The sequence below is a fragment of the Orbicella faveolata genome, unplaced genomic scaffold (assembly GCF_042242905.1).
Source record: "Orbicella faveolata isolate gen_17 unplaced genomic scaffold, um_ofav_v1 contig_34, whole genome shotgun sequence".
In the NCBI taxonomy this organism is placed as follows: Eukaryota; Metazoa; Cnidaria; class Anthozoa; order Scleractinia; family Merulinidae; genus Orbicella; species Orbicella faveolata.
In genome coordinates this window covers 19,632,746-19,654,821 of record NW_028301563.1, presented here as the reverse complement: position 1 = coordinate 19,654,821, position 22,076 = coordinate 19,632,746, and the positions used below count along the sequence as shown (strand labels likewise).

Sequence of the window (22,076 nt, the reverse complement as noted above, 5' to 3'; positions counted from 1 at the left end):
ACATCTGTCATAGAAACAACCGACACTATTCTTAAAGCGATAGACCAGAAGATGTTGACTTCGGTAGTGTTCTTAGACATGAGTAAGGCATTCGACAGCGTCAACCACGAAACCCTAATTTTGAAGTTGCGAGATGTAGGCGCCTCAGACCCAGTTATCCAGTGGTTTGGTAGCTACCTTAATGATAGACGACAAGTGGTTCGAATCCATTCAACATTGTCAGAGCCCTTGCCCATAGTCTGTGGCGTTCCGCAGGGAAGTATACTGGGACCACTTTTATTTAGCATTTACACAAATGATCTTTCTTCAGCACCACAGAATTGCAGCGTCCAGAGCTATGTGGACGACACTAAGCTAGTTATATCCTTCAAAATGAAAGATACTGTAAACGCCTTTGCTGACTTAAGAGTTGATTTGCATAGAATAGGCCAATGGTGTTCCAACAACCATTTATTGTTGAACCCAAGCAAAACTAAACTCACGGTGTTTGGCAGCAGGCAAATGCATTCCAGACTGGACACTCCCAGCCTCACCTTCATGGGAAGAGAACTCGTACCAGAGCACACCGCTAAAGATCTTGGGGTGATTTTGGACAAGAACCTGACCTATGACGAACACATTACCAAGACTGTCTCCTCCTGTATGTCTTGTCTCGGTCAAATAAGCCGCACAAAGCATGTTTTTGACAAATGCACCCTACTAACTATTATAAATACTTTAGTTTTTAGTAAACTTTTTTATTGTTCGAACGTGTGGGCGAATACATCAAAAAGTAACATAAATAAATTACAAGGTATTCAGAACTTTGCCGCTCGAATTGCGACCAGTACACACAAATATGATCACATCACACCAGTTTTAAAAGAGCTTAAATGGCTACCAGTCGCGACTCAGTTATATTTCAGGAGCGCTATTATGGCCTACAAATGTCTAACGTGCCGGAGTATCTGTCTTCCCAGTTCAGTAAGCGAGGAGAAATAAGCGGACGTGCCACAAGAAGTTCACAAATGCTGAACATTCCTCTTTTTAAGTCTGCAGGTGGTCAGAGAACGTTCTACTACAGAACAGTCAGTATCTGGAACTCCATGGATAGCTCTCTAAAAACTCTCGAGAAAGTATCTGCTTTTAAGTTTTATCTTAAACGTAAACTTATTAAGGATTTTATAGATTCCTAATTCTAGTTAATTAATCTTAATGAATCTTAGAGTTTTTTAAGTAGTTTTAAATTATTATTGTATTGTCTTTGAAAAGCCTCTAAAGGGAAAGTCAATAAAGTATGTATGTATGTATGTACTAGTCGGACAACTTTGACATGGCTTGAAACGAATGAATGAATCAACTGTTGGCGTACACCACCCGAATCACCGGTAGGCTTCGTTTCTTCAATGTTTTTTTTTTTTTTTTTTTTAATAAATAAATAGTTAAAGTAAATGAACCAGTTGAATTAATTATTACCACTTTATTTGCTCGTGTAGTGATAAGAATCCCGTGTTATATTTTCCAACACCTGAATTTAAGCTTCGTGACGATTTTTATTCTTCGTCGTGACAATAAATTGTTTTATGCTCAGGGGATCTTACAGGACGCGCTAAACAATAACGAATTATGCGGAAATTTTCGGGGGAATAATGCGGAAAAATGGGTTGATTGTGTGGAAAACACGCTGGATTATACGGAAATTTCAAAAGTTAAAAGCCTTTCGAATGTTCCGAACAACACTTCAAAGTTTTACCCACAGTTTAAGCTCTTTAGTAGAATGCACATCATTTTCGCCAGCTTTGACATATGCTTGATCTTTTAATGGTAATTTGTGATAAGGATTACTCTATTTACACAGTTTTTCTGTAGTATTTTCGTTTGCATTCGTTGTTTACAGATGACACACCCGTTCGTGGAACGCCCGTAGCTTTGTAACCAGGTATTTTCCACGGACTAATTTCCAGGCTCTTCGGTCAAAGGGTTGGAACGCCTGGAGATTAAAAATTCGTCACGGGCGAACTAGCGTGTTTTCGTCGCTGTTTTATGAGAAAAACTACTTCAAAACAACCGATCTCTTCGGAAGTTTTGCTTTTGGGGTTGTAGGACAGCTGCTTTATCACTGATATAGCACAATTAGCTAGGTTTTATTAATGATTGGTAAGTAATTTGTTTGGTTTTGGTTTTACGACACTCAATTGAAAAGCACTCTAAAATGATAATAAGTAAGTGTAAACTTAACTGATGGATCACATTAAAACCACTATGTATTTTCTGATTTGTTTGTTTATTTATTTATTTTTTTTTGGACCTAGGATCTCAACCCAATTGAGAACCTTTGGGGTACCATGAAGTGGTATTTGCGAAAACATGTGAAACCCAAAACCAAGAATGAACTGGTTCAGGGGATAAAACAATTCTGGGCCCAAGTTACCCCTGAAGTGAACAAAAGGTATATAAGGCATATTGACAAAGTGGTACCAGTAGTTATTGCCAGGAGAGGGGCCACTTCTGGATACTGAGAATGCACTATCAGATCATAAATGTTCATGCTGGCACAAAACATAGACTGAGGCATATAAGTGCTATTGATAACTCTTGGTTTTCAAAATGTACAGCCACCAGCTCCCTGAAAGAAAAATTGGAGAGGAGCATCTGTGCATTGTCATTAAAAATCCTCTTCAGAGATATGTGAAGTTTTCTGGAATTAATGGGTTAAATGATTTGATTGGCCATTTTTAAGATCTTTGCACCATCAAAACAATCTGTTGGATGTGAGTATAACACCAGAATGATACCGGTTTCGCCCCATGGCCCCTTTAATTGTTATTGATAATAGTGATAGACATGTACAGGCAGATCTTGTAATTTTTTTTGTTAACTGATAAAAAAGGTATGAAACTTTAATGAACAATTTCTCTCAGATCAAACATACTTGTAGCCTACATTGAAAGTAAAAATAACTTTTTTCTGTCAGTGGCATATTTCTGTTTAATGTTTGCTTTTTGTTGTTTTTTTAATAATTAAATGGTTTTGTGTGAAGCTTGAATAAGCAAAGTGCCAGCAAACATACATGTAGCCCATGTCTAAAGTTCAAAAATTGCTGTGGCCTTTAACTGTGGTAGCTTTTTTTTCCTAATTGCCCAATAAAAATGTATGAAAATGTAGCCCAAATTTATTGGGGCCTGTTACTGTTGTTTGATTTTGTTGTTTCTTTAACTGTTCTTCACTAACCACCTCTCCTTCCTCAAAGAATAATCAATTGCTTTTACACATTCTTCCCTCCAAACTATTTCTTGAGAGTTTGGAGGGATTCCATACAGTTGGAACACACTTTTTTTCACTGCTTTTAATTTGCCAGGATTAAGAGGTTCCACATCTGCACCAGAAGATGACTTTCCAGTGCAGTTGCAGCCTTTTCGCTCCTCCTGTGAAAAAATAGTGAAAACAAAGTTTCCTTTCCCAGTGCTTGAGTTGAGGATCTTTTGCTTGACTTCAGGTGGTATGGTATATTCACCATTTTCATCTTGGGTAGGAAGGATTTGGATGTGGTGTTCTGTCTTCTTTTGTTTAATATTTGCCTTTTTAGGCATCTCTAGGAACAAGAGGATTCTGTTGATCTTTTCTTCAGTCAGTCAGTGTGGTGTCTGTCCAGTCCAGTGGTACACAAAGTTCATCAGTGTTTGTTGTGGTATGTGTCACTGTCTGTCGTGGTAAGTGAGTTGAAGTCTGTAAACTGTTTGAGGTGGTGGTTGTGTCAAGTTGCATTGTCTGTTGTGTCATGTCTGTGAAAGTTGAAAAGGTGTTTGTTGTCCTGGTGTCAAGTATTGTGTTTTTTTGTGTCATGTCATAAATTGTTACACTTTTGGTTGTTGTGTCAGCTGCCTTGGCAAGTTGTTCCAAGTCCGTGCAAGCTGCAGTAGTGTTTGTTTTTGACTTGTTAAGCATTGTGATGTGTAGTGCCATGTCATAAATTGGAACGGTGTTTGTAGTCACAGTTGCACTTGGTGTGTTCATCAGCTCAGTGAAGTCTGGGAAAGTTGGAAAAGTGTTTGTTGCTGGAGTGTCCAGTATTGAGGTCTGTGGTGTCATTTCTGTGAAGGTCAGTAAAGAGTCCGATGTTTTTGTAGTGTTAATTGTTGTGGTTGGTTTTGTTGTGTCTATGTCAGTCACAAAAATGTTTGTTGTCAGGGCTTCAGGTATTGTGATCTGTGGAGTCATGTCATAAATAAGCCCAGGGTCTGTTGCTGTTGCAACATTTTCATTGGTTAGTTGTGTCTTGTCTGTGGGATTAGTATCCCTTTGCTTTCTGAACATGCCAAGTTGGTTTTCAACGAAGATCTTCTCCTCATTTGTAAGATGAATCAGGGGTGTATTTTTTGCTTTTATTAATGGGGTCTCTTCAACTTCCTTGATATTTGCATCTGGTTTACCCTCCTCAATAATTTTCACTCTCGGTGAAGAAATACATTCAAAATCTAAATTAGTTACAGATAATTTAGTTTGAATATTTTACAAAATTAAGGTATAAGTATGAAGAATTATGTTGCCAGTGATATGTAAATAATACAGATACACAAGAGTAAAATCGTATGTTTCTTTCATGTTGCAAAAAATATAACTCCAGTGAATTAATACAGGATGAAGGCTACTTTGAGTAACTGCATCATGTCTCCATGTTATACTACAAGTACAAAAACAATCGAAAAAGGTTGTTACTGTACTGTATATTTCAGTAACGACCAATGCTGTCTTCAGATCTTTGCTGTTTATATTGGAGACACAATGCAATTACTCTGAGCAGCCTTCAGCCTGTATTTACTAAAACTATTGGTGGGTGATGGGTTTTGGAGCAATCAATAAGTTCTTTGTTTTGAAAGGCTTTCAACAGACTTTTTTGATCCGTTTCTTGGCCAACATCTTTGGTGCTGCATAGTCATGTGTGTGTCCAATTACCTAGGTTTTATTAATGTTGGATACTTAGACATCATATACTTATGCTGCATTCTAAATGTGTGGTTCCAGAAAATATCCATACGGTGATACCTCCCCTCTGGAAATAGGCTAGAAGGCACTGTCGGGCGGTACAGACGACTCAAACAATATCGAGAGCTCAATGAACACAGTCTTTATTCCTGAGCTTGATCACGAGGACTTCGTGTTACAACAACAAGATGATCTGGGGAACCCGGATGTAGTTTCCCTCAGGGAGGGCCTAGGTACAAGTGACAGGCCAACATCCCCCCTTCTTTGAAAAAAAATAGTAATAATAAATAAAAACAGAGTAAAGTAGGCAATATCAGCCTTATATAAGATTCTGTTCTGACTGTTATCATGAAAGGTTCTGCAACCGTGTTGTTATGCAGTGCAAACGTTAATGGTCGGCATTACTTGAGTTCAAAGTCTTCGAACCTAGTTGGTGGTTTGATGAGTCTTGTGCGGGTTCTCACTTCGGGTTGGTGATCCATTGGCGGTTCTTGGGTTGTAGCAGGAGGTGTGTCGGTAGACGGCGCACTTTGGTCCGTGTCTGGGGTACTGGGTTCTTGTGTTTGTGCCGGGGAAGAGGTGTCGAGATCAGGGCCGCTGTTACTTGTGTCCGACGAGGGAGGTGGTTGCTGTTTAGGCTGATTAGTGGGCATGTTCAGCTCTGATCCTAGAGGATTGTAGTGATGTGCAAGACTGTGTCCTGGTCGAGGCAGGAGTGTAGGTGGAGTGGAGGGTGGTGTTGGGGGAGGAGGAGGTGCTGCACGCCTGATGTGTATCCGATTTCGTCGAATGGTACTGTGGGGCGTTTGTATGGTGTAAGATCTTGAGTGGCGTTTTTCAGCGACACGGCCATACGCCCATGGGTTGCCTGGTTTGCTTGTCGGTGGTCGTGCATACACAAATTCACCAATGTTGATTATATTGTGCTCTGGACCCGCGGTCTTGTCATAGTGAGCTTTACTGGCGTTGCGTTTGGCTTTGATTTCTGCTGAAACAGTGTCACGGTTGATTAACATGGGCTCGAGAAGGTGGTCAGGTGTTGGGAGCATTGTGCGTGTCCGGCGGCTCACCATGCGTTGGGCCGGAGAGTAGGTGTGGCCCTTTGGTGGTGTGTTTCTGTAGTTGAGCAAGGCGATTTGGAAGTCACCTGATTTCTTTAGCATTGACTCCGATACTTTCACTGCTGCCTCTGCTCGACCGTTGCCTTGGGAGTGGTAGGGACTTGAGGTGGTATGTTTGAACCCGTATAGAGAGGCAAAGTCCATGTAATCCTTACTGGTGAATTGTGGTCCGTTGTCTGTGTGGCAGATACGTGGAACGCCAAACCTGGCAAAATGAGCTTTGGTTTTGTTGATGACTGATGTTGCCAAAGTGTCGTCAAGTTCATCCACTTCGATCCAATCAGAAAAATGGCACACTGTTACAAGGTAGGCTTTCTGTCTGTGCATGAAGATGTCTTGGCTGATGATCTGCCATGGTAGTGTTGGAATCGGGAGTGATCTCATGGGTTCTTTTGTTGACTTTGATCCATACTGTGCGCAGGTACTGCAGTTGTTGCACATATCAAAAACTGCTTGTCTCATCCCGGGCCAGAATAGTACTTCTCGTGCCATGCGTACATTTGACTCAGGACCAAAGTGGTTTGCATGGATTTTCAGCAGCATTTCAGCTTGCATGGACTGCGGTATCATAACTTGTGCGCCTTTGTAGATGAGGCCATTGTCAGTGGTTAGCTCGTCTCTGTAGGTCCAGTATGCTCGTAGTGGTTGTGGTAGCTGCTTTCTGTCATCTGGCCAGCCTTGGGCGATTGTGGCCAATAACTTGGAGAGGTGTTCATCCTTTTTGGTCTCGTCGCGTAGGCGAGATTCGGTGGTTTCTGTGAGGCGAGGGTTGCGGGTATCGGATTCCTCTGTGAGTTCGGTCCTGAATACTTCAAAGTCTGTGACCCTGGCATGTACTGGGGTAGGCAGTGCTGCTCTTGAAAGAGTGTCTGCCAGGTAGAGCGAGGTTCCTTTCTTGTATTTGATGGTGAAGCGGTATCTCTGCAGTCTCATTAGCATTTTCTGTAGCCGTGCTGGGGCTTTATGGAGAGGCTTTTTGCGGATGGTCTCAAGTGGCTGGTGGTCGGTGTGAACTTCTATGTCAGATTTGCCATAGAGCCAGTGGTCGAATTTTCCAAATGCGTTACAAATGGCCAGGCACTCTTTTTCGATTTGGGAGTATCGTTGCTCTGTTGCGTTGAGGCTGTTTGATGTGTATGCTACAGGTTGGAGGCGTCCTTCACTATTGGGCTGAAGAAGAGCACCGCCCAGGCCTTCTTCACTTGCATCGACCTGAAGTGTGACCGGTTTACTGAGGTCATAGTATTGGAGCACTGGTGCAGTGGAAATGAGGTGTTTGGCTTTGCTAAATGCGTCATCTTGTGCTTGTGCCCACATAAAGGGGATATCTGACTTGGTGAGTTGGGTGAGAGGTCGGATAATGGTGCTGAGGTTCGGACAATAGGGTGAGAGATAGTTGGCCATTCCTACGAATCGCTGAACACCTGCTTTGTTTCGGGGTGGGGCCATTGCTGAGATTGCTGCTATCTTGTCTGGGTCTGCTTGCATTCCTCGATCAGTTATGACATTGCCCATGAATTCGACTTGTTTTAGTTTGAACTGCAGTTTGCTCTGGTTTAGTTTTATGTTCTTTTTTGAGCAGCGCTCCATAAGCGCGACAAGACGGCGGTCATGATCTTTCTCAGCTTCTTGGTAGGTTGTTCCGTCTCCAAAGACAAGTATATCGTCTGCGATGCATAATACTCCATCAAGGCCCTCTAGAGCTGACATGAGGCGCTTTTGGAATTCCTCGGGGGCGCTTGATATGCCAAATGGGAGGCGGAGCCATCGGTATCTCCCATAGGACGTGTGCATTGTCGTCATCAGTGACGATTCTTCATCAAGGGGTACGTGTAGAAAACCTTCTCTGACATCAACTAGTGAGAAACATTTGGCATGGCAGAGTTTATGGAGTTGTTCGGACAGTGTTGGCATTTGATACACTGGTCTGAGAATACCTTTATTGACTGTTTGACTGGGGTCAATGCAGATTCTTGTCTTCTTTGGTGTCTCTTTAATGACTTCATTGGAGCACCACGAGGTGGGTTCCTCTACTTTCTTTATGATACCAGCTGCAGCGTATCTGTCAAGGGCTTCCTTTTCTTTGATGCGTTTCGCCACAGGGATTCGATGTATTGGCATTTGTACTGGTGACACGTCAGCTTTTACTTCGAAATGAACTGGGGGTCCCAGGCAGCCAAGGCCTTCGAAGTTTTCAGGATACTGTTTGAGTATGTCTTCCTTTGTGAGTTTCCCGGGTGGGGCCAGGCGTCTTTTGGAAGGGATCATTACAGGTTTAGAAGGTGAGGGCGTTGCTGGGTCACCGTATGGGCTGGCACTGTTGGGTTGGTCAGGGTGGCGGCCTTTTACTCCATTGAGTGTACTGTTGGTTTGGGCTGTTGGGATGCCTGGGTCTGGATTGGTTTGTGATGAGCTGGCTGGGTAGGCAGGGGCTCTCTTGCCTGACGAGTCTTTTACTGCTGATGTGAGTGAAAATATTTCGTGCGCCCTGATGGTGATGAGCCCCAGTGCCTCGCAGTCGGAGCCAGAGAGAAGGGCTGGTTTGTTCATCATGACATCCGAGGAAGTATCTGGAGTGTAAGCGATTCGTATCTTTTGTTTCTTTCGCACAGAAGGTCAATCTGCCCAAGTGGTTTCAGCGGCTGGGAGTCGCCATAGGGGTGTAGTAGGTAGGGTGACTTTCTAAGCTTCATGTTTGGCGTGAGCCTGAGAAGAGTATCTTCAGACAAGGTATTGCAGGTGGCGGCGGTGTCTATCTGGAATGTCACCGGGGTGAATTTGTTCCCAGTTGCAGACATGGGCAGTGTAACAAAGTACTTTTTCTTTGCATGGTTTGTGTGGATGCTGTGTATTTGCCGTGTTTCCAGGGAGTAGCACTGTTCTTCGTAGTCATCAGTGTAGTATTCCACAGGGTGGTGATCATTTGCCGTCTGCAGCAGATGTAGGTTTTGTTCACGAGGGGGTTTTGGTTGGGACCGGCCGCGAGGTGCTCTGTGGCCTCGACCCCTGCCCTGAGCTTGCCATTGGGTAGTTCTCCGTGGTTGTTCTTGTTGAGGGGGACCTGTCTCGAGACAGACTCTGGAGAAGTGGTCGTTAATTCCACGCTTAGTGCAGGTTTTACCATTTGCAGGGCATGTTTTCCAAGGGTGGGGTCCACGTCGGTCTCCGCACCAAAAGCAGGTTCCAGGCTCCCGCTTTAGTTTCATTTGTTTGTGGCTTATCCAATTTACTTGTTCCTCAATTCCTTTTGTGGCGTCTGTAATGAGTTTGTTGGCTTTTTGGGCTGACTCGAGGGCCTTGGCTTCGGCGACGACGTCTTGCATGTTCTTAGGCATTCCATCCGACTTTAAGTGCGTTTTTAGTAGCTCAGCTCTCATTGTGCCATCGTGCAAGCCAAAAACGAATTTGTCGCGGCACATTTCGTCTGTCAGTGTATTGTACGAGCACAGGCTGCCCGCCTGTCTGACCTTAACTTCCCATTCTTGAACAGATTCGTGTGGGCTTTGTTGAGTGTTCCAGAATTTAAATCTGTCTGCCAGTAGGGAGCTTCCGATAGATCCAGTGTAATGAAGTCGTAATTTGTCCATCCAGATCCATGGTTTTTTCTGATCATCAGCTGTTATCTGGGGTTCGATTGTGTAACGGATCACCTGCAAAGCTTCGTCCGGCATTGACGATCGTAGCGCTGATATTTCCAGTAACGGTTTCTTGTAGTAATCTGCTCTCTCTGTCTCGGGATTTTTCGCCAAGTTTCTGTAGTCGGCTTGGATACAGTAGTCGTGGAATCTGAGTTCGAAGTTCTTGAAATTTTCTGACATATTCCCCCCGAGTTTCAATTCGGGTCGCTTGAGGTTCGCCATCGCTGTTTGGCGAGTCGGCTGTGGTCGTTAAATTCGCTAAATGTACGTTTACTCTCCGTGAATGCTTCTCTTGTCGGTTTATCGGATCGATCCCACTTCTGACACCATGTCGGGCGGTACAGACGACTCAAACAATATCGAGAGCTCAATGAACACAGTCTTTATTCCTGAGCTTGATCACGAGGGCTTCGTGTTACAACAACAACATGATCTGGGGAACCCGGATGTAGTTTCCCTCAGGGAGGGCCTAGGTACAAGTGACAGGCCAACAGCACAGTTGTGTTGTTGTTGTTGTTAGTTATGCATACTTGTACCTTGTCAGCTACTTGTGGTGAAGTTTTGTCTTGCTTCCTTTTTTTCTTCTTTTCTTCTTTTTTTCTCGAGGCATCTTCAAGATTTTCTTTTTCCCATTCACCCAGGGATTTTAGGGTTTTTGACCGATCTCTTGTGTCAAGAACAGTATTTTTCAAATTGAAAAGATATTGTACTAATCAAATTTAGTCCATCTATTAAAGCATTTGATGGTCCTTTTCTAGGTCAATTGCTGTTGGACTGATTACGGGATGTCAATTTGTCTTGTTTGTTCAGCAGAATGTATTATGATACAATGGAAAACACCTCATTAATGACTACCTCATTATTATGACCACAGTTTGGCACCCCCAATGAATTGAAAGTCCAGATATTTCCTCATTGTGCTTATTAATCTCATCCCCCAATTACTACAACTTAAAAAAATTCAATGACCCAGTGTTGCTGGTCATACAGTATGAATGTGTTCAACTGTAGTTTAAAAGAGTGTCATCTCCAAGGGTCCTCCTTCCCCTTCCTCCCCAAATAAGGTATGCAGTTGAGATCAGGGCAGAACATTTCATTGATGAATTGTTAAATGACTAAACAGAATAGGAAAAAGAAACTGTTTTATTCACTTTACAATGGCAGACAAAAAAGTGGCTTCTAACAGTTAACAGTCCTCTAACTTTGATGGATCAGCACTTACACTACCAAGGCAACAGTATAACCTGTCAAAACTTTTGGTTGAAATACCAATTTTAGCTCAATAATGACCTTGGTAACCCCAGTTGTTTTAGTTATCCAATAGTGGTCAGCCTATCACAATACAACTTCCTGCAAAGTTAAATAAAATCTGTGAAAGGACAAGACACTTTGGACCCACCTTAACTTTCTTCAAATTTATGGTGGCCCTGAACTCCCTCCACACTTGGTAGGAAGTTGTATTTTGATAGGCTGATCATTACTGGATAATAAGAAATAGAGGCTACCTAACTCATTGTTGAAGTAAAATTGGCATGTATACCCAAAATTCCAGGTGTTTTTGACAGGTTAATTACCATTGCTATGGTAACTTGTTACGCCGAGAAAGATTAAAATTTGTTCACCAGTGATTAAACTGTTCTTTGATACCAATATTGCCACCAACTGAGTTGCAGTAATGATTCATTAAAGCAAAAGTGCTGTAAACTTTTGAAAGCCACTTTAAAGTTCATCCAGCTCTCCAGGAAGCAGCCAATCAGGATAAATGCACCTCTCAAACATTCGGTCTAGGTCAGCGGAGAATGTGACCTGGCTATTCTTAGCCATCAACTCCACCCACTTAGGAGGAGGACCCCAAATGGGAGTAAACATAAAACACCGTAGCTCAGATTAGCCTGTAAAATGGCCTTTGAACACTTAACAGAAAGATGGGAGCAGTTCTCAACATCAATGTGCACATATGAGTTGTTACTGCAAAATATTTCACAGATCTGTTCCATGGTAAACTGCTTACACAATGCCATAACTACTTTCTTTGGACGTTGCAAGCTCTTAAGTGCCTGCACCGCTGTTTCAGCATCGACATTGCAGCAATACTCGATGTTAAGAATTTCTAAATTGGGCATCTTAAATAAAAACGTTAAATTCATGATTGAGCGATTGTAACTAATATCCAGCTCCCTCAATTGAGTGCAGCAGCATAAACCATCTTCGATGTATTGCTCTGGAACTTCCATTTTCAGTTGCCCGACGTAGCTGACAAATGATAAGCTTCGAAAATCATGCGCGTGAAGAAAAGTGTCGTCAAAGTGTGACTTGTTGTAGAAAACATCAAAACGAAAGTGTCTTCAAAGAGCAGGGCAGTGGCAAATGTTTCTAAACCTTCGGCATACCGGTGAGACAGTCCTTAAGAGATCAGGCAACTGGATATATCCACAGATCTTTAATAATACCTCCTCAGGTAAATCGTACAGTCGCACTCCTATAAGAAATACATATCCAGAAAAACATTTACCACCAAGAGTTATAGTCGTGACACGTGATGAGAGCAAAATTCAGAACGTGACACCTGAAAATTGAAACGACTAAATTTCCGTTTAAAGAAAACAAGACACGTGTATTTTGTCAGAATTGGAGAGTGAAACGGGATTACGGTCACCCTTTGCTAGCGATAGAAACGACACAAAAAGCGCCGCCGGATAACATTACAGAGTCGGATCACGGTAAGGCAATTTTAATTGCATTGAATATTAATTCCTTTGATGCAAGAGAGCGAAAGATTATAAATTTTAAACTCGTTCGTCGAATAAAAAAAGTGGTTAAAATCACTTTTCGCGAACGCGGGACAAAGCGAGTGCAACTTGACGGTAGCCGGAGAGCGTGACGAAGGAAGCGCGCCAAAATAAACGTCGCTGATTGGTTCGACTTGACAGATGAGCGGGAGTCTCTCTGGCGCCGGCGGTAAATGCTCATTCATTTTCATTCATTCTGTTTATGTTGTCATTTCAATGACAGAAAAATTTGTTTTTTTCGTACACTTGAAGAAAATTCTTCAATTAGACGTTGTCACTCGTAATTACGTCCTGAAACACGGGATTGCTTGGAATTGCAACCATGAAATACACCGCAGGAAGCTCCAATTCCACGTAGTTGTGTACGCTCTTGTTCAGACAGCGTAAATCTTAGATCGCGGCAATTTAGCGACATTAGCTGGGGAGATGCCCTTGAATTGCAAGTGTCAACTTGTGATTTCTAGTCGAGGACACCGGAAATGCAGTAAGTAAGGTAACAGTAGGAATATCAAGGTGTGTTTCAATCAAATATTTTCAAAAATGGTTGCGTTAAACCTGGCCGTTATCATGACGTTAAAAACATTTTTGTGAATATTTGTCTAAAATTTTCATAGCCAAAATTCGACTTAAAAGCCATTTAAAACCCTTTTGTTTATACACTGTCTAAATCTTATTGATAGGTAAAATAAATTATCTGAAGGTAAAGTTAATACACTCACCACTTAAAACGGCAATTCTTGCATTTTCGTGTTTGCCATTAAAATTAACGACAACTTCCGCTCCTTCTTGGAGGGGTCCACTTTTGATGTGTTTATTCTGGACGAGGGCTGTCTTTTTTTCGTTGACAAACTTCACCCCCACAAATACAGGAAGTTTCTGAGCTATTAACATCACGAGATAAGATTCGTTAAACAAACATTGATGCACGAACGTCTCTATGTACGTTCCCAAGTCTTACGCTTACAATTCTTTGGCACAATGAACTTAAACTAGACTCGAATTAAACACCAGTAAACGAAAAAGTACAAACAGTAAATAAAACAAAACAATAATAAGTCTTACTTACCCAGTGCAACAGTTCTTTCCGTCATGTCCGAATTCGAGATTTCGTCGTTTAAAAACGGCTGAACGGAGACGATACTACTGCGAAAAGGCAATTACTAATTGAGCTTGCTGTTATATATGTACATGTATTGATGACCGGAACGCGTTCCATCTACTGGTTGCGAGAACGCGTTCTCAATGGAACGCGAGAACGCGTTCTCATTAGAACGCGTTCTTGTTCAGAACGCATTCTTGTTCAGAACGCGCTCCAGCTCGCGAGAAATTTTGGCGTTCCTTTGGCGATCCCGCAGCGTTCTATTTCGCGTTCCATTTGCGTTCCAATAACGCGTTCCCTGTTACTTCTGTCCGGTACTGTAGGCACAGGAGAGGCATTCAGGTATATTGTCATTCACCCTGTAAAACACGACTTTGAAGCAAAGAATCCAGGAGCCCTGTTCGTAGCACTGTCAAGAGCAAAATCAGCAGGTGGAGAAGGCATGGATCCTGACTTTGCCTTTCATGAAGATGTCCTACTCAATGTTGACAGATTGAGGCCTGTGAACACTCCCACTACTCGAGCTAGAGCTGTGGAAATGGAAAGGCTGCATGTCTTAGCCACTCAGTGTCAGGAAAGAGAGATGTCAACACCAGCATATCGAGATGGAATCTATCTCAGACTGGTGGAGTGGGCACAGTCTCAAAGCCATTGAGGTATTTCTCAACTAGTCCACTGCATTTTGAGCAAAATTCACAAAGGTATGATGGTACAATGCTATGCAAAAGTGTTGTTATTATGTTTGAGCACATCACTGCTTCAGTGTCTTAACTATCTTACAAACAGTTTGTGTAGCTGTGGGTCTGTGAATGGCCACATAAAATAATTATTAAGAAGGAATTGTACTGCCATTCAACATGTCTACATGCAATTAAGATGGGTCTATGTGACCATCCATGTCAATTAAAAATGATAAAATCTCCTTCAGTCACTGCATACAGTAGGAGTCATTTGTTTTGTTTTTTAACCCACCATACTTTAGCCAGAAAAGAGCTACGCTTTGTTGCTACTTTAAGCAACTTTTTTAATGTTTGATTTGATTGATTTGTTTTCCGAACCAGTTCATATTTAATGGTAGAACGTTGCCTATGATAGAGTCAAAGGATAAAAAAAAAAAAAAAAAAAAAGTTTAAATATTTGGATATAAATACCAAAAGCAAAATTGGGAAAATGGGTTTCTTTGCAACATTTGTAAAAGGAACTGAAAACAACTGCTAAGATGATGATCTGGCAAACATTCTGTCGCTAGACCTAATTCATAGCTGTAAACTTCATCGTTTTCTTTGCAACAGGTTTATTCTTTGTTGTAGTTGTGCATAAAAATCATTTATCATTTTTCAACTTAGACATGCTGAGTGGGAAGCTCTGTCTTTAGTTTGTGCTATGGAGATGCCCATAAACATAATGTGCCTTTTGACGGTAGAGTTAAAAACCTTGATTTTGAGGTTTGTCACTGCAAATTACGTTGTTTGAAATAAAAATTAATGGCTGTGAGTAGCACTGAGCAGGTAGGCTGTGTAATGAACATGCCCATGTTTTATATTTCACAGCTACAGTATTAAGAAAATAAGAAAGGGTATATTCAGGCCTAGAGTTTTGGCAGATGCCAGCCAGCTCCCTTTGATATTCTGCAGCAGAATTATGAAAGCCACTGCAGTCAACTGTAGGTGTCACGTTCCACAACCGATGGAACTGGATTATTGCAATGAACGGATACGACACACGAATCCAATCTAGAAGTCCGCCATGCTGCTTTAATAATCAACTTCCCAACTTACATTGCGCGCTTAAGTATATTATGTATGATGCACCGAAATGTACCTTACAAACACTACAGTAGGCATAATATTATTATGTGCTTCAACATTCATGCACTCTGGTGACTGAGACTGAGCAGATGGCAGCTAGCAAAGAGGTGGCCCTGGATGCTGGGTAAACCAGCACCATAAAATTCACAAAATACATACATGTAATGATATCAGTTATTTTTGAATTAAGTTTCTAATCACGTGGTTATTACTTATGTGCAAAAAGGAAAGTAATTAAAACACATTTCTATCATTGTCATAATTTTAATCGAAACGAGAAAATTCATTACATAAATTGGTCATCCTCATTAAGCAATATAGCTTTTTAAGTTAGTAAAGTATATATTTACCTTAAGGCTGAATGATAAGTGTGTATTTTGTGAATTCTTATGGAATGATGTTGAGAGAATTTACCAGACAGCATGAGCCACTGGTACTGTTTTACCAGCTCAGCTGTCCTTTTGACATGTATTGAGCAGATGGTCATACACTTGCGATTGATGCCAGCTCTGTGTTATACTGAGCAGATGGCTAAACCTGAGGCAGATGCCAGCTCCCTTGTGTAAGGTTGTCCTGTGGTGTAAATGGGGTTCTATTGTTTACAGTAAATAAATGATTTTCATTATCCTAATTGCTTTATACATATAATTGGCAAAATATGAACAGACTAATTCATACACGTACAAAATGAAGTCATTGACTAAAATATATAGTAATCATGTCTACTTTTTAGCATCAGCTAGTTAATGGCTAGAGCTGAACAACTACTCCATTTACACCCTATTAGAGCAGATGGCAGCGTCCAATACGTTGCTATGCAGATGCCAGCTCTGAGTTCTGAGCAAGTGTGAGCTAAAAATTATAATATCTTTGAAAATGCTGGAGATCCTTAACATTCAGAAAAAGAGAAGGTAGTTTTTCAATAATATTTTCTTTTGCAAAATGTCAGCTTCATAATACATTGGAACATTGCTCAGATCTTTAATGTACAAATCATTTACATTGTGTCAATAGTACATTATATGGTCCACTTGAATGTTTGATGGTGACAGAACATACATGTAATAATTGCTGAATTTTATTGAATGGCAACATATAAGTAATAGATGGAAAGCAAGAAAAACTCCTAAGAACAATATATCGATTTCTAAAGAGTATATACAGCTTTAATTTATATACATACTAAAATGTAAATCATATTTTACTTAAATTCTAAAATGCAACTCTTCTCACTAAGTGGAGCCTGGAAGCCACTCTTTATAAACATTTTAAAAAAGTGATGTGCAAGTAAACTAGCTGAGCAAGAAAAAAACAGTAGTTACAACATTTTTTTTTGATCAGAAGCCCCTAGAGTTTATCGTAATGTAGGTTTCATTATATTTGTTTAGAATGTTTACAAGCTTTATAAATGGAATGCCAGAAATAATTTTTGTAAACACAAAAAGCATCCAGCAGCTTCAAATTTAAATAAAAAATCAAAATAATTTCACTTTTGATAGGTTTGATTAACAGTTAACTGGATATGGTTATTGTATATTTTAGATATACATGTACTGTATTGGATACTGCAGTTAAGATAATAGATTATTTAAACAATAGAGAGTTTCTGTCGAGAAACTATCAGGTGATAGTTGCCCCACTAAAATTTGATGTTCTTAAAATAAACATTTGCCTCAGAATTCAAGTGAAGCTTGTTTCAATTTAGGGATTAACACTGAAAAACCTCTTCGGGGAGTGTTAGTAAATGCCCGGCAACAATGAGTGATGGTGGTGCCTTCATGAAACCCCCGCCTGTTAGAGCGGCTAATACACAGCGAGGTCTAGGATAAGACCTTAAAAAATGCTGTGGGGGACCGGGAACCCTCAGTTTTATTTAAAAGAGAAAACACATTAATTTTATTAAGGCACATTAAGGCAATCCTTACAAAATCAAACTTACAAGTCAGAATAAAATAAATACTCTTCATTTGAACTTTGATTAAAAGCACATCAACTTGATACAATTATTTTATCCACTCAAAAACTCTGCAAGCTTCCTTTTGTTTTCCTAATTACTAATAATTTCCTGCCACTTAAATTAAACTGCTTTTTTTTTCCTTTGGTGTGACCCTTATTTCAAAATTAAAAAACAGCGTCCTTTCATTCGTGACAATTTTATTTTACTTGTTATTGTTTTTTGCGAGTTTTACATTTTAACCATATATTCACAGGTTACACAAAACCACTACTGTAATTCGTTGAATATACTATGTAGTTAATTATTGTTTTACCTTGATTTTCATGACTCTCGATTCATGGATAATGCATTGGAGCATTAAGAGTCCCTGTCCATAAAAATGGAAAATAAATCAGCAAGGGTCGAAATTTCGATTTCGCTCATATTTTCATGGTAGATAGGCTAAGGCATGACAAAAACTACTGGGTAGTTTTTTTGGCAAAATATCCTTTTATTTCAAAGAAATATGCAAATTACCAAACTCCGTTAAAATCGTCATTTGACGCACCATTTTATTACACAAGTTTGAGAGCCTCGCATGCAAAACCACATCATTCTTCCGTCTTTAAAACACTCAAATATTTTTGTGCAATGTTTAAATGCGTACTGGGTTGATTTTAGGGAATGTTGCATTGTCTTTTTGGGTGCAAAATAATGAAATTTCGAAGACATGTATTTCATTCACTTAAAAGTACTTCGTGAATATAATTAATTTTCACCATGTGCGAAACCTTCAAATGGATCAAGCTTCTGGTGGTTGAATCGCAGAAGGATGGTCTACAGATTCCTGTAAAAATTTCTTTGGGCAAATGATTGTGAGCGACGCGAGAGCTTTTCAAAGTACGTCAAAAATGCAAACATTTGACCATCCGTCGTCAAATTTCAATTTACAGGTTAGACGTATATTTTAGCATGCGCCACATGACTTGACCTATGTTAAGTTGAAATAGACACAGAGCTGATAATTTCGAAATGTTCTAACCTCATTTGATGTAAAAGGCAGGTCCAAGGCCGATTTGACGTGTTTCTCTCACCATTCGTCGCACATAAAGCAGAAGTTTGCTTTTGTTTACATAACGTCCGATATACATCGCCAACTGTCAACTTATTTAACGGTCGAATACCATGAATCTGTGACCCTCTTTCGACACATATGATCACCACTGCATCTAAGTCAAAAACGGCTAAGTCATTTGTAGATAGTTGCTTGCTTTGCACTACACCAAAATATTACGTTTGAACATCATGGTTTGATGGCTTGAATCCTTCCCTGCAGCGGTTCCTTGTTCGTCACGCAATGCTGTCATCGCATTTTAGGGGGTAGGGGTAGGACAATTTCTATCCTAATACGTAAGGCTCCGTAAGGCTTAGAATCACTGAGAGCACACAATCGTGTTGACTAGGAAGAGATTGAATTAAGAAATGAAAAGAATGAATAGTTTACCATTGCCCCTGTTGTTATCTTTTACTGGACCACCGCTACCTACATGCCCTGCGTAATACTGTAACGCTAAACTTATACCTAGGCCTTTTCGCGCTATGCAATTATTTTTGGTTTACATGTAATACAATGGGCTACCCTCGGGGAAATGGATGGTGACCGCTTAATGGAGCTAGCCACTTAAATAGAGGTTGGCGTACCTTGAATATTTACTTTTTCACTGTCGGGCTATAAATTTCTTGGTGAACATGGAGTCAATTCAAGACAATCATGATAGACGTGTGTTTGAATTATCACTCGTCATGCACCTTCAGTTTCAGACTCTTATCTGCCATCGCCCTTTCCAAAACAAAGTTCTTAAATTTTGGGTGGCCGCTTAACAGGGGTAAAGACAATAATGAAACCCTTTTCGGAATGACCAAATGGTGGCCGTGGAGGTAACCGGCCAATAGGTGTTTTATTTACAATATTTTACTAACGATAATTTTGGACTGTATTGACAACAGTCCACTATTTTCTGTTGTATACCAATGCCTCGCCACTAAGCAAACAAAATACGCCAAATAAAATGGGATAGCCAGGGCTATTTACTCATGTAATTACTAATTAAATTTAGCCTGTTTTTCTCACGAATTAGACACGTTGTGATTTCCTATTTTTATTTCAGGTAGTTCTTGCTTCATTGATCTATAATTTGTTTATGGCGATTTTCTTAAAATTCTAGTGAGTACAGGCAATAGCTTTATCAGCTGTTGTCTGAAACGTCAGAACGTACAACAAACGTGATTTGGACCGATGCCACGTACACTATAGAACACGATTATATAAATAAACACATATTATTATATATATGAACAAACAGATGAACAATGATTAAATTGTTTCACTTATCCTGAGAGTACTCTATACAAAATAGATCAAAATGTGCAGCATATGTCGTGACAGCATTGCGTGACGCACAAATAACGGCTGTAAGATTGTGCTGCGCCGACACGCTTATCAGCAATGGTCAGCAATCGATCAAACGCAATATTTTGGCGAGGCGTAAAGCAAGCAACTATCTACAAATGACTCAGTCATTTTAGACTTAGATGCAGTGATGTTCATAAGCGCAGAAAGATGGTCACAGATTCATAGTATTCGACCAATAATAGGTTGACAGTAGGCGATGTACATCGAACGTTAACCTTGTGTAAACAAAAGCAAACTTCAGCTTTATGTGCGACGAATGGTGAGAGATCGACTAGAAACACGTCAAATCGGCTTTGGACCTGCCTTGTACAACAAATAAGGTTAGAACATTTCGAAATTATCAGCTCTGTGTCTATTTCAACTTAACATAGGTCAAGTCATGTGGCGCATGCTAAAATATACGTCTACTCCCTAAATTGAAATTTGACGACGGATGGTCAAATATTTGCATTTTTGACGTACTTTGAAAAGCTCTCGCGTCGCTCACAATCATTTGCCCAAAGAAATTTTTACAGGAATCTGTAGACCATCCTTCTGCGATTCAACCACCAGAAGCTTGATCCATTTGAAGGTTTCGCACATGGTGAAAATTAATTATATTCACGAAGTACTTTTAAGTGAATTAAAAACATGTCTTCGAAATTTCATTATTTTGCACCCAAAAAGACAACGCAACATTCCCTAAAATCAACCCAGTACGCATTTAAACATTGCACAAAAATATTTGAGTGTTTTAAAGACGGAAGAATGATGTGGTTTTGCATGCGAGGCTCTCAAACTTGTGTAATAAAATGGTGCGTCAAATGACGATTTTAGCAGAGTTTGGTAATTTGCATATTTCTTTGCAATAAAAGGATATTTTGCCAAAAAAACTATCCAGTAGTCTTTGTCATGCCCTAGCCTATCTACCATAAGAATATGAGCGAAATCGAATTTTCTACCCTTGCCGCGAAATTAAGAATTTGTCTGATTTTTACAGGCAGGCACTCTTAAGAATATTTCATGGCGTCATTGATGTACTTTGAAATATGATAGTTTCACAGGGCTCGAAATTGCCACCGGTACAGTCTCCAGTCCGACTGCATGAAACATTTCATGGCAGCCAAAAAGTCTGATTTAGTTTTCATGTAGCAACCACATTTTTTTTCTGTTCATGATCAGTAATGGTTACATGTATTTTCTCAGACATTGTATCCTTCCCATTGTACATGCTGGTCGTAGATTAACCCTATTGAGCCATCTTGTCATAAATCTCTGTTTATATGCATGGACATACATACCGGTGAGTAACTTGGCATGTGCAGTTTAATTTTGGGTGCAAAAATTTCCATCAAGTAAAGCTGTGAGTTTCACAGTCAATGCAGTAAATGGAAGAAAGTAGGGACGACCAGGCTAATTTTTCTCCTGGCAGTGACCTTTCAGCAAGCAGGCAAGACAGCAGTAGCAACAGAAAAACGAACCACAACAGGCCATTTTCCAAAAATTATTAGAACAGGGGCTGGAGAACATTAAATTTTAGTTAAAAGGGATTTAGCAAGAACGAAAAAGGCCACTAATTGGACTGTGGAAACTTTCAAAGGTAAACATTTCTGTTGTTGGTTTTTGTTACATTTGTTGAACCATCCAAAAAGAAGTTAATATTATAAAATCAACAAACCAATCAGAGACAGAAACTCTACAAAAAAACCTTATGTAATCTACCTCTGGCTTTGTTTCAAGTGGAACCATGATCCCTCTAGAAAAAGGCTGTAGTGAGTCCTGGGACTCACTCAGCCAGCAGCTATATATATGTAGGAGGCCCAGACACAAGAGTGTGATTCCCAGAACCATAAACACAAGTCTTGTTACCTTGTGGACAGATAGCATGGAGAGATACACAAGTTGACCATTTGGTGTTCTTGGAGACTCGCCAGTCGAAAGAACAGTGATAGTATTTTGAAAAGTTTTGCACTGGGACTCCAACTTGCTGATTTTGTTGTTACACTTCTTAGCTTTTGTACAGGTTTTACAGTACATCAAATTGCCATCTTTATTGTTTCCCAGCCACAAAAATTTCTTACACATGGCTTGAAAAATTTTCACCTGGAAACCATTCAAAGACAGAAAAGAGGACTTGAGATTTATTTGTTTAACATTACTAAAGCAAACCGCATGCTCTGATTGGTTAAGTTGTTGTCTACTATTTGCCCTTGGGTATACGCTGCTGACGTGTGTGATGATGTGATGTAGCTCAGTAAAGGCACTCCCTTT

General features: G+C 40.3%; 1 protein-coding gene and 1 long non-coding RNA gene across 2 annotated transcripts; one reads left to right on the top strand and one right to left on the bottom strand.

The window, feature by feature from the left end:
• Positions 1-8,632: 8,632 nt before the first annotated feature.
• Positions 8,633-10,064, bottom strand: LOC149105188 (uncharacterized). Its single transcript, XM_089272329.1, has one exon. The coding sequence runs from the start codon at positions 9,941-9,943 to the stop codon at positions 8,633-8,635; it is 1,311 nt and encodes a 436-aa protein (XP_089128455.1). The 5' UTR covers positions 9,944-10,064.
• Positions 10,065-14,982: 4,918 nt separating this feature from the next.
• LOC149105187 (uncharacterized) lies at positions 14,983-15,569 on the top strand. Its single transcript, XR_016201358.1, has 2 exons — positions 14,983-15,276; positions 15,450-15,569. It is a non-coding gene; the product is annotated as an uncharacterized LOC149105187 (long non-coding RNA).
• The last annotated feature ends 6,507 nt before the right edge of the window (positions 15,570-22,076 follow it).

Bases quoted from the DNA above. Each gene is read 5' to 3' on its own strand.
- LOC149105188 (XM_089272329.1), bottom strand. From the start codon at position 9,943: ATGGCGAACCTCAAGCGACCCGAATTGAAACTCGGGGGGAATATGTCA.